The 18,915-nt window shown below is 43.8% G+C and overlaps 1 protein-coding gene across 3 annotated transcripts in view; it reads right to left on the reverse strand.

Moving 5' to 3' along the window:
* Positions 1 to 18,915, reverse strand: part of IFT56 (intraflagellar transport 56) — an 81,084-nt gene that overhangs the window by 45,280 nt on the left and 16,889 nt on the right. For 2 of the 3 annotated variants that reach the window (XM_074941751.1, XM_074941753.1), the window contains exons 4-5: positions 16,704 to 16,818; positions 9,264 to 9,313 (exon numbers count right to left, since the gene is read on the reverse strand). In XM_074941751.1, coding sequence (XP_074797852.1) covers positions 9,264 to 9,313; positions 16,704 to 16,818 — 165 coding nt within the window. The remainder of the gene's footprint in view (positions 1 to 9,263; positions 9,314 to 16,703; positions 16,819 to 18,915) is intronic. The other variant, XM_074941752.1, reaches the window with a different exon arrangement.

The raw sequence follows: 18,915 nt of genomic DNA on the forward strand, positions 1-18,915 counted from the left end.
GACAAGAAAACACAAGACAAGAAAGTACAGTACAGTGTTAAATGTAAACTACTAAAAAAATAAAGGGAAAGTTTAAAAAGGTAAGGAAACGGTTTCCTGTGCTTGTTTCATTTACATTAAGAGGATTAAAAGCAACATTTTACTTCTGCATAATAAAGCTTCAAAGCTGTATTAAGTCAATGTTCAGCCATAAACTTTTGAAAGAACAACCATAATGTTTTGGTCAGAGTTACAAACATTTCAGATTTCAGAGTAACAGCCGTGTTAGTCTGTATTCGCAAAAAGAAAAGGAGTACTTGTGGCACCTTAGAGACTAACCAATTTATTTGAGCATAAGCTTTCGTGAGCTACAGCTCACTTCATCGGATGCATACTGTGGAAACTGCAGAAGACATTATATACACAGAGACCATGAAAAAATATCTCCCCCCACCCCACTCTCCTGCTGGTAATAGCTCATCCAAAGTGACCACTCTCCTTACAATGTGTATGATAATCAAGGTGGGCCATTTCCAGCATAAATCCAAGTTTAACCAGAACGCCTGGGGGGGGTGGGGGTGGGGGTAGGAAAAAACAAGGGGAAATAGGCTACCTTGCATAATGACTTAGCCACTCCCAGTCTCTATTTAAGCCTAAATTAATAGTATCCAATTTGCAAATGAATTCCAATTCAGCAGTTTCTCACTGGAGTCTGGATTTGAAGTTTTTTTGTTGTAAGATAGCGACCTTCATGTCTGTAATTGCGTGACCAGAGAGATTGAAGTGTTCTCCAACTAGTTTATGAATGTTATCATTCTTGACATCTGATTTGTGTCCATTTATTCTTTTACGTAGAGACTGTCCAGTTTGACCAATGTACATGGCAGAGGGGCATTGCTGGCACATGATGGCATATATCACATTGGTGGATGTGCAGGTGAACGAGCCTCTGATAGTGTGGCTGATGTTATTAGGCCCTGTGATGGTGTCCCCTGAATAGATATGTGGACACAGTTGGTAACGGGCTTTGTTGCAAGGATAGGTTCCTGGGTTAGTGGTTCTGTTGTGTGGTATGTGGTTGTTGGTGAGTATTTGCTTCAGGTTGGGGGGCTGCCTGTAGGCAAGGACTGGCCTGTCTCCCAAGATTTGTGAAAGCGTTGGGTCATCCTTCAGGATAGGCTGTAGATCCTTAATAATGCGTTGGAGGGGTTTTAGTTGGGGGCTGAAGGTGACGGCTAGTGGCGTTGTTATTTTCTTTGTTAGGCCTGTCCTGTAGTAGGTGACTTCTGGGAACTCTTCTGGCTCTATCAATCTGTTTCTTCACTTCCGCAGGTGGGTATTGTAGTTGTAAGAATGCTTGATAGAGATCTTGTAGGTGTTTGTCTCTGTCTGAGGGGTTGGAGCAAATGCGGTTGTATCGCAGAGCTTGGCTGTAGACGATGGATCGTGTGGTGTGGTCAGGGTGAAAGCTGGAGGCATGTAGGTAGGAATAGCGGTCAGTAGGTTTCCGGTATAGGGTGGTGTTTATGTGACCATTGTTTATTACTGCTGAATTACTGTTTAAACTGCTGAATTGGAATTCATTTGCAAATTGGATACTATTAATTTAGGCTTAAATAGAGACTGGGAGTGGCTAAGTCATTATGCAAGGTAGCCTATTTCCCCTTGTTTTTTCCTACCCCCTCCCTCCCCCCCAGACGTTCTGGTTAAACTTGGATTTATGCTGGAAATGGCCCACCTTGATTATCATACACATTGTAGGGAGAGTGGTCACTTTGGATGAGCTATTACCAGCAGGAGAGTGAGTTTGTGTGTGTGGTTTTTGGAGGGCGGGGGGGGGGGGTGAGAAAACCTGGATTTGTGCTGGAAATGGCCCAACTTGATTATCATACACATTGTAAGGAGAGTGATCACTTTAGATAAGCTATTACCAGCAGGAGAGTGGAGTGGGAGGAGGTATTGTTTCATGGTCTCTGTGTATATAATGTCTTCTGCAGTTTCCACAGTATGCAGCCGATGAAGTGAGCTGTAGCTCATGAAAGCTTATGCTCAAATAAATTGGTTAGTCTCTAAGGTGCCACAAGTACTCTTTTTCTTTTTGGAAACATTTCAGATTTCAGAGTAGCAGCTGTGTTAGTCTGTATTCGCAAAAAGAAAAGGAGTACTTGTGGCACCTTAGAGACTAACCAAGTTATTTGAGCATAAGCTTTTGTGAGCTACAGCTCACTTCATCAGATGCATTCAGTGGAAAATACAGTGGGGAGATTTATATACATAGAGAACATGAAAGAATGGGTGTTACCATACACACTGTAACCAGAGTGATCACTTAAGGTGAGCTATTACCAGCAGGAGAGCGGGGGCAGGGGGCTAAGGGGGGGACCTTTGGTAGTGATAATCAAGGTGGGCCATTTCCAGCAGTTGACAAGAACGTCTGAGGAACAGTGCGGTGGGGGGGGGGTGGGATGGAAATTGTTGAAATCATGGTGGAATTCCTCAAGGGCTTCTTTTCCATGGGTCCAGATGATGAAGATGTCATCAATGTAGCGCAAGTAGAGTAGGGGCATTAGGGGACGAGAGCTGAGGAAGCGTTGTTCTAAGTCAGCCATAAAAATGTTGGCATACTGTGGGGCCATGCGGGTACCCATAGCAGTGCCGCTGATTTGAAGGTATACATTGTCCCCAAATGTGAAACAGTTATGGGTGAGGACAAAGTCACAAAGTTCAGCCACCAGGTTTGCCGTGACATTATCGGGGACAGTGTTCCTGACGGCTTGTAGTCCATCTTCGTGTGGAATGTTGGTGTAGAGGGCTTCTACATCCATAGTGGCCAGGATGGTGTTTTCAGGAAGATCACTGATGGATTGTAGTTTCCTCAGGAAGTCAGTGATGTCCCGAAGATAGCTGGGAGTGCTGGTAACGTAGGGCCTGAGGAGGGAGTCTACATAGCCAGACAATCCTGCTGTCAGGGTGCCAATGCCTGAGATGATGGGGTGTCCAGGATTTCCAGGTTTATGGATCTTGGGTAGCAGATAGAATACCCCAGGTCGGGGTTCCAGGGGTGTTTTTTGCAACGAAGCCCGTTGCCAACTGTGGCCACATATCTATTCAGGGGACACCATCATAGGGCCTAATCCCATCAGCCACACTATCAGAGGCTCGTTCACCTACACATCTACCAATGTGATATATGCCATCATGTGCCAGCAATGCCCTCTGCCATGTACATTGGGCAAACTGGACAGTCTCTACGTAAAAGAATAGGACTCAAATCAGACGTCAAGAATTATAACATTCAAAAACCAGTCGGAGAACACTTCAATCTCTCAGGTCACTCCATTCCAGACCTAAAAGTGGCAATACTTCAACAAAAAAACTTCAAAAACAGACTCCAACAAGAGACTGCTGAATTGGAATTAATTTGCAAACTGGATACAATTAACTTAGGCTTGAATAGAGACTGGGAGTGGATGGGTCATTACACAAAGTAAAACTATTTCTCTATGTTTATTCTCCCCCACCCATCCTGTTCCTCAGACGTTCTTGTCAACTGCTGGAACTGGCCCACCTTGATTATCACTACAAAAGGTCCCCCCCACCCCACTCTCCTGCTGGTAATAGCTCACCTTAAGTGATCACTCTGGTTACAGCGTGTATGGTAACACCCATTTTTTCATGTTCTCTATGTATATAAATCTCCCCACTGTATTTTCCACTGAATGCAACCGATGAAGTGAGCTGTAGCTCACGAAAGCTTATGCTCAAATAAATTTGTTAGTCTCTAAGGTGCCACAAGTAAACATTTCAGAGTTAGGAACAACCTCCATTCCCAAGGTGTTTGTAACTCTGAGGATCTACTGTACTTTGCAGACTATATTCATAGCGATTGTTCAACCACCATTCGAGTGTAAACACCTTTGGGTGTTAGTCAATTTGTGCCAATGCCACTACACAACAGATTTTAGGCAAGGAAATGAAAGTTATGTTTTCAAATAAACCTGCAGAGAGACTTAGGTAGACAGAATGCAACTATCCAAATTAGAATTTAGCTGGGACAACAGGGTTAACAGGAGTTTTTGCAGAAAGTGCCAATATCTGGGTTTTATCTCTCACCCAAAACACAGCTTCTCTAGAAGTAATGCCCTTTTGCTGCATGTTGGAGCATGGCACAAAAATGAGTCAGAGGGAATAATGCACTATCTACTGATGCCCAAACATCTAATGAGGACCCAATCCAGCAAAGCACTTAAGCAAATTCTTAACTTTAACCATATTCATATCCTTAAAGTTAAGCATATGCTTACCCGCTTTGCTAGATTTGGGGCTTGAATAACAAATACCACTCCTTGCAGCACTTGGGATTTCTGTGACCTTGCTTAGGTTATAAGGTCTCACAAAATTCACAGCAGCTTTATAATACATAATAAAGACTTTTGTTGGGAAGTGGAGGGCTTAGAATAGTAGCATTTTATCTGTATTTTTGTCAAGTTTAAAAGGCCACTGTGAAAGACAATCCAATTTTATCAACACATGTACTCTGAAAAAAGCACATCTTGCTGTGGTTGTCTTTTTAACCTTTGATGTTTCTAAATTGACATAGCCATTTATTCACAAGTGGTTCATGCCATGGAGATAAAAGTTCCCTTGTTAGTAATAAACTGATCTATTTATAGAAAAAAAGCAATCCAATTTGCAGGCTAGAAGTGAAGGAGCTCTCATGAGTGGGCTAGGATAAGACTGGACCAACTCCTCTAAAATCTGTTTAATTATTCTTGAACATACCAAGATGAAACAAAGTGAAGGTTGTGCCTCAATCATTGTTGAAATGAAACGAAATCTCCCTGCTATAAACAAGATTGTGTTTTGGGGGAACTTAATAGCTCAGGAGATTTTTATATTTTTTAACAGTCTTTTTACTTAAAATTAGGTCTGTCAAGCGATTAAAAAAATTAATCGCAATTAATCACAATTAATCACGCTGTTAAAAAATAGAATACCATTTATTTAAATATTTTTGGATGTTTTCTACATTTTCAAATATATTGATTTCAATTACAACATAGAATACGAAGTGTACAGTGCTCACTTTACATTTATTTTGGATTGCAAATATTTGCATTGTAAAAACAAAAGACATAGTATTTTTCAATTCACCTTATACAAGTACTGTAGTGCAATCTCTTTAGCATGAAAGTTGAACTTACAAATGTAGAATTATGTAGAAAAAAATAACTGCATTCAAAAATAAAACAATTGTAAAACTTTAGAGCCCTCAAATCCACTCAGTCCTACTTCAGCCAATCACTCAGACAAACAAGTTTGCAGGAGATAATGCTGCCCACTTCTTTACATCACCTGAAAGTGAGAACAGGCATTCACATGCTACTGTTGTAGCTGGCGTCACAAAATATTTTCATGCCAGATCCGCTAAACATTCATATTTCCCTTCATGCTTCAACCACCATTCCAGAGGACACGTGTCCATGTTGATGACAGGTTCTGCTTGATAACAGTCCAAAGCAGAGCAGACCGACGGACACATGTTCATTTTCATCATCTGAGTCAGATGCCACCAGCAGAAGGTTGATTTTCTTTTTGGTCGTTTGGGTTCTCTAGTTTCTGCATCAAAGTGTTGCTCTTTTAAGACTTCTGAACACATGCGCCACACCTCATCCCTCTGAGATTTTGGACAGCACTTCAGATTCTTAAACCTTGGGTCAAGTGCTGCAGCTATTTTTAGAAATTTCACATTGGTACCTTCTTTGCTTTTTGTCAAATGTGCTGTGAAAGTGTTCTTAAAATGAACAACTTGTGCTGGGTCATCATCTGAGACTGCTATAACATGAAATATATGGCAGAACATGGGTTAAACAGAACAGGAGACATATAATTCTCCCCCAAGGAGTTCAGTCGCAAATTTAATTAACGCATTATTTTTTTTAACAAGCATCATCAGCATGGAAATGTCCTCTGGAATGGTGGTCGAAGCATGAAGAGGCAGACAAATGTTTAGCATATCTGGCACATAAATACCTTGCAACGCAGCTACAAAAGTGCTATGCGAATGCCTGTTCTCACTTTCAGGTGACATTATAAATAAGAAGCAGGCAGCAATATCTCCCATAAATGTAAACAAACGTGTTTGTCCTAGTGATTGGCTGCACAAGAAGTAGGACTGAGTGGACTTGTAGGCTCTAAAGTTTTACACTGTTTTGTTTTTGAGTGCAGTTATATAATGTGACAAAGTTCCTCCTATGCCTTGGTAGGTCCTGTGCTTATTGGCAGATTTGCTTGCCTCAGAGATTCACGGCAGCCCTCAGTTTGGCCACTTTTGCTAGTGGCTCAAACCTGCTGTTCACACAGCTAACCTCATCACTGGCCAGCATGGGAAAAAGGAAGGAGAACAATCTCCGCACTCTCTGCTGATCCACCATGTGGGTCAGGGAAAAGCCCAGAGACTTTCCCCTCTGGTGGAACCCACAGTCCAGGTCAAGTCCTCCTGTGTCTGATCAGGAGTTGGGAGGTTTGGGGGGAACCTGGGCCCGCCCTCTACTCTGGGTTCCAGTCCAGGGCCCTGTGGACTGCAGCTGTCTAGAGTGCCTCCTGGAACAGCTGCGCGACAGCTACAACTCCCTGGGCTACTTCCCCAACACCTTTTTTATCCTCACCACAGGATCTTCCTCCTGGTGTCTGATAATGCTTGTACTCCTCAGTCCTCCAGCAGTCCGCCTTCTCATTCTCAGCTCCTAGTGCCTCTTGCTCCCAGCTCCTCGCATGCACGCCACAGACTGAAGTGAGGTCCTTTTTAATCTCAGGTGCCTTGATTAGCCAGCCTGCCCTAATTGATTCTAGCAGCTTCTTAATTGGCTCCAGCTGTCCCAATTAGCCTGCCTGCCTGCCTGAATTTGTTCCAGCAAGTTCCTTCTTGTTCTGGAACTGCCCCTGTTACCTTACTCAGGGAAAATGGACCTGCTTAATCTGGGACTAATATATCTGCCTTCTAACACTCTCCTGTAGCCTGGAGGAGGGAGGGCAGGGCCTGAAGTGTCTCCGCACTCAGGTCCATGTCTTCCGCCTCCAGGCCCTGCAGAGGCTCCTTTATGGTGCAGGTAGTCCGGCATGGAGCATATTGGCGCACGCCTTCCTGCACCGCCTCCGAGGGCTCCGATATGACCGGCAGCTCCTTTATCTCCATCCGAGGGGTCTTCCGCAAGACCTCTCCGGGCTGCCGGTCTTCTAACAGGACCTCCTCCGGACCTGGAAATTCTTTGCAGCGACCAGGTCCGTGGCGGCCTCCGTGGGGGAAGACCTCCTCGCGGAGCCCCTGCTACACAACCCCTACCTGCGTGTGCAGGCGGCGGAGTCCCCCTCGGTGCGCCAGAGGTTGGTCCTGGCAGAAGTCACCAAAGTCGGAGACCTCCTGGACTACGACCGGGGAGACTGGCTGGATCCCCTGACGCTCGCTCAGCGCATGGGGCTCTCCAGACCTCGTACTGCCCTGCGCGTACTTCAGGAGGTGAGGGCCGCTTTGCCGCCCGCTGCTCGGGTTTACCTCGACCGGGTCCTGCGAGAGGGCGCGCCCCGCCCACCCTCCACCCCAGGCCCTCCAGACCTTTTCATCGGGCCCCTGCCCCGTGGACCCGACCGACCCCCCCGCCCCTTCACCGTGAGCCAGCTGCACGATCTGCAGCCGGTCCGGTTCCAGACCGCGCCAAAACAACATCTCTACACGCTCGTGCTCCACACCCTTCATGTCCTCACCCTCGCGTCCCGCCCTGACACAAAGTGGCGGGATCTCCTGCCACCTCTAGAGGGTGAGGAGCCCCGGTGGGCCAGCCTCTATTCCACCTTAGTCCCGAGGCCCGCCGGGGATATCAGTTGGCGGCTCCTACACGGGGCTGTGAGCACGGGCGTGTACTTGGCGCGGTTTACCCCAATCCCGGACACCTGCCCCTTTTGCGGCGTGAGGGAAACCCTGGCGCACGTCTACCTGGAGTGCGCCAGGTTGCAGCCCCTATTCCGGCTCCTCACCAATATTTTATTAAAGTTTTGGCTGCACTTTTCTCCTCACCTTCTTATTTACGCACTCCCTGTCCATGGCCCCACTAAGTCGCGGGACCTCCTGGTCAACCTCCTCCTGGCCCTGGCTAAAGTGGCCATCTATAAAACCAGGGTGAGGAGGTTGGCCGATGGAGTCTCCTGCGACTGCGGGGCCTATTTCCGATCCTCAGTCCGTTCACGCCTCCGGGCAGAGTTCCTCTGGGCGGCGTCCACCGACTCCCTTGACGCCTTTGAGGAACGGTGGGCGCTGTCCGGGGTCCTCTGCTCGGTGTCCCCGTCCGGTTCCCTTTTTTTGACCCTTTGACCACACTCCCGTTCCTGTTCTTCATTAGTTGTCCCACGTAATCATTTGGTTTCTAGGTCCTGTGGATCCCCCCCTTAGGCTGGGGGGGGATCCTTTAGCAGTGGGCGAGCTTTGCCCGCCCACTTCCTGGATCCCAATAGGAACACTCTCCTGTAGCCATCTGGCCTGACCCTGTCACAGTAACAAAAAAAAAAATCTACATTTGTAAGTTGCACTTTCACAATAAAGAGATTGCACTACAGTACTTATATGAGGTGAACTGAAAAATACTATTTGTTTTGTTTATCATTTTTACAGTGCAAATATTTGTAATAAAAAATAATAATATAAAGTGAGCACTATATATTTTGTATTCTGTGTTGTAATTGAAATCAATGTATTTGAAAATGTAGAAAAACATCAAAAAATATTTAATAAATTTCAATTGGTAATCTATTGTTTAACAGTGCAATTAATCGTGATTAAAAAAAAATTATTCGCGGTTAAAAACATTAATTAATCGCCTGAGTTAACTGCAATTAATCAACAGCCCTACTTAAATTGTTAGTTCCAAAATGCGCCCACCTAGGAAAAACTAGATGATCTTAGAAGAAAGGAAGTGGAAGTAGCTGGTCCTAGGGTGGCAACAGCCAAAAAATACTATCAGACTGTTTCTATTAGGCCTATGTGAAGTCAACTGGTGGGTCTCATTCTAGTTCCTGGCAGACCGGTGTCTCCTCTGAGTTCCCCTCTTACACCTACAGATGATTTCTCTATGTCAGATTAATGCAGTTGTGTTAGTGGTTGGGAAGGTTTGTTCTGCTGCTACCCATTGATGTACCTATCCTGCGGACACATTCTGGAAGGTTGTCAATCCAGCACCAATTACAGTTCAAAATTCAGAAAGAAACATGAAGTGTGAGCAAAGAGACATACATACCTTATGTGCTAGGTGAAACAGCAGACGATTCTGGAGTCGACTTTTCGGTGCTGAAAGAAAAATCCAACAGTACTTTTCAGAGCCCTGGTACTAACACAAGGAACATTTCTAATTCAAGTTTTCCCTCACTGTTTGTAAGACACCCTCATAAACACTACTAGCTTGCCCAAGCACACCGCACTGACCCACCCACCCCACATAGCCTATAGCTGAACTTCTTCGCAATTTCTCACAATCTTGCCACCGTTTAGGTGTCTTCCTGTATTTCTCATCTTCATCAGCTCTACAGCTCTTTTTAATTCTCTGCTGAACACACATTTTTCCCATGCCTTTGCCTCTTGTCTTCCTTAACTCCATGGCTTTATTACTTCTCTCTAAAACATTTAGTACATTTGATAAGAGTTTGTATGAAAGATGCTATACAAAGCACGCTGAGCACAATGCATCTCAAAAGAAATACTGGCAACCAACCCTTAATCAAGGCTTCAAGTACCATGTGCCACAATTGATATAAATTATGTTGCAAGACCCTTAAAAATTACACGGCAATATTCCTGGAATTATGAGGCAAGGCCTTGCACAGCAGAGAACCCAGGCACTACGCCACCCTCCTACAACACTATCTATTTAGGCCTGCTAACACAAATCAGCTCTAACTTATTGTATCAATTTAGATGGAATAAATGGGCCCGAAAGTGTTGAAGGTATTATAACCCAGTCACTGTCCAACATTAAAGAGTTTTAAACAAATTTCAGGGTTTGGTATACAGAGACTTTTGTCTGCTGAGTACCACGGCAAATACACCATTAAAATCGTTTTAACCTTTTAATAAAGATACAGAAAAGGAAAAAACAGTTAAAGCATTTGAAATGTAAAATAGTAAATAAGGCTTTCTTTTTAACAACAGCCCTTGTTCCTTTAGCTGGAGAGAATTTTTAGACCGCCAGCCTCTTAGATGGTATTAAAGATATCTGTTGTCCTTTTGGGGAAAAATATAAAAGAGTCCCCTCCACTCAATACTTAGTCCTGCCTTGAGTGCAGGAGACTGGACTAAAAAACTCTTGAGGTCCCTTGCAGTTCTACCATTCTATGATTCTATAAATTAGTTAAGATGGGCTGGAGTTGTTATTGCTGCTGCTGTTAAAATTTGATCTCATTTCTAAGAAGACAAAACAAGAAAAAAACCACACAAAAGGTGTGGGTGAGGAGTGGGGGGTGGAAACAGAAAATGTAGCTTCTGTCTCTGGTGCTGACTTTTACTTGCAACTTCATTGCTGGAGAAACACAGGCCCAGCACACAATCTTATCAGCCACTCTGAGATCTGGCAAACTTGCACCAGCACTGGGCTTTGTAGGGCATCCCTTTTAGTTGCTTCTTACTGGTCACAGGCTTAGCAGTGTTGCAAAATATGCAGTCTTGGGTGGGTAAGCCAGACTTTTATTATACAGAAGGAAAAAGGAGAGGGATAGAAGAGAGAAGATATAAGGCAGGGAAGGAAAAAGAACACATGGGAATGGTGCAAGAGAGAGACAAAGTCTCTCCTCCCAGGTGTGTTCAGGTTTCAGCCAAACCTGATGGAGGAAGAGATGTCATCTGGCTCCCTCTCTCTGGCATGGTTTTGTCAGGACATCTTTCAGGATCAGGACGACAAAGGCGCGAGGTCCCAGGAGATGGTGGAAGTGGCAGCCACGATGGTAAAGCTTGCTCCAGTAGCCAATTTTTCTCCCAAGTCTCTTTTTTAAGTCCCCCAAAATGGAGTGATGGGTAGAACAGCCCATTTCCTCATTATTTTTTCCACCATTAGGCATAATATCCAGCACACCAACTTTGGTTCATTGATTTCTGGATCTACATTCTTCTAGTTTACCAAGCATGATCTTAACACAGCCCTTAAGTTATATCTATAGCCCTTTCTGTTTGGACTAATTCAGTCTGTCTCACTTTTGCATCTTTTCTCATCAACATTTGTTGATATAGGACGGTTATTGTGACATCTTATGAACTAATACTCTCTTTTTACAATTGAGCTCACAGTTCAGAGTAAATTTGTAAGCCCAATTATCACAACAAATCTCTCTTCCTTCTCTGTGTAAAAGTGTATGTGGCAGCAGTTGGCAGGAAGAACAGGGAGTTTTGAGAAGGAGATTGCATACAGGGAGCTGTTCATATTCAAATCAAGAGGAGGGGAGTTTACAGAAAGCACCTCCTTTGTGGAGCTCCTAAACTTCACTGCAGCCAACCCTGCTCTGCCAAGATTGGGAACTCCATAGGGCACACATCCCCAGCTGTGGAGCTCTTAAGATGTACACCTTAAGAGCTCCACAACTGAAGTTGCTTATCCTACAGAGCTACTAAGCTCTGCTGGGAAAGTCCTTCTTCCAAAATGCATTGATGACTCTTTTATGAATGAATCTTTTAGAGATTTCATTATTAAACAGTCTATTATATAACACCAGAAATAAACCTTTAATTAAAACAATAATAAAACAAAATTCAAAGTGACACAATGCAGTGAAGGGCAGAACACAAGGGGAGGGGCGTAAGCCACAAGCGAGTATATGCCTGGCCTCTGCCACTTCTTGTTCTTGGGCCTTCCAGTGTTAAGTAGTGAGGCTCGAAGTTATCAGGGGTGCTACGTAGCTCAAAAGAGCTCGGCTCCCGGGAGCAACTGTTCTCACTTTTCTGAGCATGGGTCTGTGAAGCGAAAGGCCTCTGCAGGGAGCAGATGCTGATGCAGGGAGCAGATGCTGATGTTCCCAGTACCCTATGTTGCCCAGGGGCTACAGGACATGGCTGGGTCCTGGTTTAGAGCACTGCATTGCCTGCTGCCCCAACAGCAGCACATGCTGCAGCAAAGCATTCTGGCTTTGTACTGTCTCTGCATCTCTGCCTTTCTCCACAGTGTCTTTTGCCATGGTAACACTGTCCCTGGTGACTGTGATGCTGTCTTTGGCCAATCCAACTACTTCTCTGGAGAGCTCCATTTCTTTTTCCCTCTCCGACCTCAGGTACAACAGCCACCTCTTCATTGATCTGGGGGGTCTTGGGGAGTCTGCAATAAGGTCTGTGAACATTTAATCCTGAGTTCTCTGTCTCCCCTACCCCGGTTAGCAAGCTGCTCAGCTGTTGATAAAGGTCCTGACCTTGAGGGTCTGGCTGCTGCAGGTGCCACGGTTGTGGGAGTAAAAAAACTACAAAAAAACCACAAGCAGTTATTGGTCAAATTCCAGATAGGCTATTCTAGCATTATTTTTATATATAGTTCTGCTTTCCCTCCCTGACAGTCTTCCCAGTCTTGGGGTAATCTCAGAGATATTAAGTGGCGTGTGCATGAGGGGAACTGTATTGGGATTTTTGTATATGATGTTTAAATTTGTGTTGTGCCTTGGAGTCTGGGTGTGTTCGTTGGAAATTATGATCCTGGTTAGGGTTTGCAGTTTTGCTGTGCCTTGGAGGCGTTTATATGTTGTCAGAGAGGTTAATGGGCGACATCTGGGGGTGAACTGGACAGTAATCCCCACTGCATCCCCTTTAGGCTGTCCTGACTCTTGATGATATTACACTGAGACAGGTGACCAGGAGGCAAAGAATTGCCTTATTCAAGAAAGAAAAGGATACGCCAGCGATTTACACTGTGAAGTTATTCACCAAGAAGTGTTACAGGAGAAGAAGGAAATTGCGGACTATACTGTGCAGCTATTCTGCGTAACATCTGGACCAAAATAAAGCAATTTCTCAGTCTTAGCCTCTGCAAACAAAAACAGTGTTCTGCACTGCCTGCCTGAAGCATTCATATTCCCAGTCCTTCTATGAAACCCTGTGTAAAGCAGTTAAGAGCTTTGCAATGCCTAAGGTAAAGCTCTTTTCCTGTAAGAATGCACGTTACAGGACACTTATACCTCAGCAGGGAGCTGTGGTCTTTGTACCTTTATGGGCATGCAATGTTCATAATTACCTCATGTAAAGTGAGAATACTAACCAAACTTTTTCTTCTGTAAGCACTGTCTCAATGAGCTGTTGAATTTCTGACAACTGAATGTTTTCAGTATTCAGATCTGCTGAGGGACAGGAGGTGGTGTACAGACTATGGCTGTGCCATGATGCCAGATGCCATTTTGAGCTGGCAAACAGAGTTGGGGGAGGGTGACATTTGCCAGGTAGGAAAGATGTGGGGAGGGGAAGGAAAATAGATAGATAGGCACATGCTGTCCAGGGTGTTCACTTCAAAATGGTTGAAAGTTGGGGCTTTATCATGAGACAGAGGCCTACTGCTCAGCTGAAGCAGCCACCATTTTGAAAATGTGTACAGGTGGGCCAAATGGACAGCGTGGGCCAAAGGAAGGGAGGGAGGCAGGGGCTGGAGACTCATAAAGGCTCTCCTCTGCCTAAAATGTTCACATCTGCCTAAAATGGCTGCAGCTGTTAGGCACTCAGAACAGAAGCTAGCACGGTATTAGAGCATAATTAATAAAATAATAATAGTAAATTGTAAAGATAGACTCTTACATGACAAGATTTCCTCAGTTGGATCTCAGATCCAGGCTGGGTTTCTGGCTGGGAGTTGGGTGCACTTCCTACCTGGCCAGCATCAGAGTCCTGAGTCCCAAAGAGATCCTGGCTTTCTGGTAACAGCTCTTCACTGGCTTCCTTGTGTTTATCCTCGGATGACTCTTGCTTCTTGTCCTCAGGGGTTTGGGGGGTGGGAGGTTCAGTAGTGTAATTGTAATTGATCAAAATCCTGTCCAGCTCCTCAAAAGATCAACAGGTCACATTTCCACTGCCAGAGCTTTTCCTGGTATCCTCGGTTTAATGTACATTCTCCTGAGCTGTTTGCATCAGTAGGCATCTCAGTTATTATGCCCCTTTGCAGACATGTGCTTAGCAATGTCCACAAAACCATCTTTATTCCAGTGGTTGTTCACAAGAGCTTCCTGCATTGATGCTTCTCCCCAGATGGCAATGAGATCTAGGGTCCCAGCATGGCTTTAAGTGGCTATTAAAGGCATGTGGTAAGGCTTCTGGATTAATATTGCAGCAAGGCTGATATACTCAAATCCATGAGCAAACGGGCAAATTCTAACCCTGCGCCAGTTTTTAAACAGGGGAGGAGACATCTGGTCAACTTGACCCCAGAGCAGTGCACACAAGTAAACAGACAGGTCATTTTAACAGTTGCCCACAAAGCAGTGTAGGATAGCAGTTGGACTGCCAAAGCAGTGCACAGCAACTGCGTGCACACAAAAATGAACTAACTCAATTCGCATCAAACTTAGTTCACTTTGAAAGAGGACTCCAAAATTCATGATAAATGAGGAGTTAGTGTGCTATAATGAACTGTACTATCTGTACACAAGCATATTCAAACTGGATTAACTCAGTTTAGTGAATCAGGTTTGATCATTTTTAGAAAATGCTGTGAAACCTTCCTCTTTGAGAAAGCCTTTCTACCAAAGCAAGAATGACACTTGCAACACTGACACCCCACAACTACATGAACAATCCCACCCTCCCCACTCAACCCCTCCTCCCCAAAACAAATCAACGAACCTAAACAATAAATCAAGAGACAAAACACCCAACTCCAAGCAGGGCTTTTATCCTGAAAAGGGAGAAGAGTCAGAGACTCCATGAAGTCCACTAGGCACTTCACTACCAATATTGATTTTAAATGGAATTTGATTTTATTCAAATACTACACTGAGATAAGACAGAAAGTGATGGGTAACTTCTCAAAGTAAAACTTCAGTGAGAATTTTAGACGGGCAGAATGGGATTGGAATTGGGTTCTCACCCCTCCTCTTTCAGACAGTGCCATGGGAACTTTAGGACCCTTTCTTGCAACAGCCAAGTCCTCCTGCAAGATATTGAGCATCCCCAACTCCAACAGAAGTTGACAATAGGTAAGTGAACTCAGCACCTTGCACATATTAGCCCCCAAATGTCTAAACTGATTTGGTTCAGCACTGACTCATAAACCAGCACATCATCTATTGAATCACTCCAAGTCTATATAGGGCCCTACCCATGTCAGGGAGAACAACTGTACTGTTGCCTACATTTCATTTTCTGTCAGTTGTGCTGCTCTAGTTAGCTTCAGTAGCACTGGCTCACAGATATGGAAAAAATCAACAGAACAGTAACTCCCTGCCGCTACAACTACATCACAAACTGAGTTTTAGATCTTTAAATAACAAAAATGTAAGGCTGGAAAGGACATTGAGCGTTGATATAGTCCATCCCACCACACTTGAGGCAGGACCATCCCTGAAAGGTGTTTGTTCAACTTACTCTTAAAAACCTTCAATGATGGGGATTCTACAGCCTCCCTTGGTAACGTATTCCAGTACTCAACTACCCTTATGGGTTAGGAAGTTTTCCTAAAATCTAACAATCTCCCTTGCTGCAGATTAAGCTATTACTTCTTGTCCTACCTTCAGTGGACATGGAGAACAACTGATCATTTATAACAGCCCTTAACATATTTGAAGGCTGTTATCAGGTTCTCCCCCCGACCACTCCCACCCCCAAGTCTTCTTTTCTCAAGATTAAACATGACCAGTTTTTTTTAACCTTTCCTCATAAGTCAGGATTTCTAAACCTTTTATCAGTTCTGTTGCTCTCCTCTAGTCCCTCTCCAGTTTGTCCGTATTTTTCTTACAGTGTGGCACCCAAAAACTGGAAACAATACTCAAGCTGAAGTTTCTACCAGTGCCAAGTAGAGCAGGACAATCACCTCCTGTGCCTCCATACAGTATTCCTGTTAATACACACCAGAATATTTGCCTTTTTCGCAACTGTATCATATTGTTGGCTCATGTTCAATTTATAATCCACCATAATTCCTAGACCCTTTTCTGCAGTACTACTATGTAGTCAGTTATTCCCAATTTTGTATTTATGCATCTGATTTTTCCTTGTTAAGTGTAGTACTTCGTGCCCGTCTTTATTGAATTTCATCTTGTTGATCTCAGACCAGTTCCCCAATTTATCAAAATTTATCATTTTGTATTCTAATTCTGTAACTAAAGTGCTTGCAACTCCTCCATCTCAGTGTCATCTGCAAATTTTATAAGCATACTCTCCACTCCATTATCCAAGTCACTACATAATCAGGAGAAATTTATTTCTAATAGACCATTTCAATTCCAGATGTTCCACCTGCCCAAGACTTTCTTACAGAGCAAGAGACATTACAATCCTCTTGTTAAATAGAAACAGCTTTGAACACAAGCTTAGAATAACAGAATCACAGGGTTGGAAGGGACCACAAAAGTCATCTAGTTTAACCCCCTGCCAAGATGTAGGATAAATCAGTTTCTTGCGTTCTTGTTTCAGAGCTTACTTTCCAAAAGCATAAAATACTTTCTGTAGGATGTATTGTAAGGGTTTTTAAGTCACCAAAACTCCCACCACAGTCAATCCAAGAGACACACCTCACCTTTCAAGCCTGCCTGTTCAGCTTGTGTATACATCCCCAAGAGAAAGTAAGTGCACGCTAGGTTCACCCAGACATCAGGGTTGCAACCTGGTTGCTTGGTCAAAGCCTCATACTCCTGAAAGACAGAAGGTTTGAGAGACACTTTCTCTGTGATGACCCAGACATTTGACAGCAAGACAAGCATTATGTAGACCAGAGGTTTCCAAACTTTTCTTATTGCATACCCCTTCCAAATCTACCAGCTGCCCACATACCCCACCCCATCCCATCCCTTCTCAGCACTGATACTTTATGTGTTCTTCTTAACGCTACCTGTCTTTAGCCATCTGTCCATATTTCACTGTTGCATACAGATACAGTTACAGTGCGATGTATACAACTGAAAAAACCTAAGTTCTGAGCTCAGTTAGACTGAACACTTGCTAGGCAACTGAACCCACACTGTACAGTGATTGGAAGTGAGGGCTCTATTCAACAGTGTTTCTGTGTATCTGTGTTCTCATTTGTACATCTTGAAGTAAATTAACTACCGTATTTTATATAACAAATTCCCACAGAGTTTTAAAGCTTTGTCTGAGTAGCCTATTATAAAAATGCAATAAATAAAATAATAAATAAAATCCACCATTACACAATTTCTCCCATGTATCCCCCAGAGATGTCTCGCGTACCACCAGGGGTACGCGTACCACAGTTTGGGAACCGCTGATGTAGACAATATTACTCTCCCTTTCTGATACCGGACAAAGTGTTACCAGATGATACAGATCAGCCAATTTGTTCCAAAATACAAAAAGGTAAGTGAGTGGTATGAACTACCTTTGGGACAGGAATTTGAAGGAAATGCAGGAAAGGAGAGAGGAGGTGGTATAGACAATTCAAGATTTGCAGACACTTGCCAAACAAAAAGGACCTGGATGGTGGACTGGCAGAAGAGGAGGATGATCCATGGAAGAATGTAACCACAAGGACAAGGCAGAGGAAGAGATTGGCTAGTGGTGGTGAAATTGAGTTAACAGGTTTGCAACACTGGGGAACAAAGAGGAGAAAACAGGCAGAAGCTAGGGTGGCAAGGAAGAAAAGAAAGGAAGCCAGTCCCTGCAGAAGAGAGGAAGAGATGATGCAGATGCAGACCCAGGAAAAATGAGGATAATTTAGAGCGGACTATGAGAGAGAACATAAGACAGATTCATACCAACACCAGGAAGAGACAGATCTATGTGATCAGGGACTGTGAATGGATCAACGATGACTATGCTAGGCTGGGTAAGTCACTTAAAGAAGCTCAGGTGATCTTCAGTGGAATACTTGTCTCTAGAGAAGCATGTAGGAGTGACAAGATAAAGAAGATCAGCAAATAACTCAAGGATTGGTGGAATGAGGAAGGTTTGGGGATGATCGACCATTGGGAGGCATTTACAGAAAGGAGACTTTTCTTGACTGATGAACTTCTCTTGAGCAGCTGGGGGTATTAACCTTCTGAGATCAAGGCTGCCACAATTGATAAGACAGGCTTAAAATTAGGAGAAGTTGGGAGAAAGTTGAGAAAGACTTGTGAAATTTCCATGCCTGGCTTCACTATGCAGGAGGAGGAAAATCAGTTAATTGAAGATACAGTAAGGGATAAAAAAAACACCAGAAGGTAAGAGTATGGACAGCAAGAAGAAAAGTACAAATATTGACTGTCGTATGTTAGTGAAAGGACTGTACCTAATCTGGCTAGAAAAACGTGGGAGGTCTGAGAGAAATGACTGACATGGTTGTACAAGAATAGAAGGAATCTGGGCAATAAAATAGAAGAACTGGAAATACTGGTGGATGAGGTCAAACTGGATATTATCGGGATTACAGAAACATGGTGGAATAGTAATCATGATTTGAATACAGGTATAGAAGAGTATGTGCTGTTTAGGAAAGACAGGCATAAAGGTAAAGGTGGTGGAGTAGCACTGTACATCAGTGATGCAGTAAACTCTACAGAATTAGGATGTGATAGCATGAACAGAACAGAGTCTGTTTGGGTCAAAATCACTTTGGGGAAGGATTGTCAAAGAGGTTCTATTGGGACAGTGTTCGTGGTCTGCTTATAGACCACCAGGATTGGACTGAGATATGGATAGAGATCTCTAATATTATTAGGAAAGATAAATACTACAAGGAACAGTGTCATAATGGGAGATTAACTTCCTGGATATAAAATGGAGAATAAATA

This window comes from Natator depressus, chromosome 1 (assembly GCF_965152275.1).
Source record: "Natator depressus isolate rNatDep1 chromosome 1, rNatDep2.hap1, whole genome shotgun sequence".
Lineage (NCBI taxonomy): Eukaryota > Metazoa > Chordata > Testudines > Cheloniidae > Natator > Natator depressus.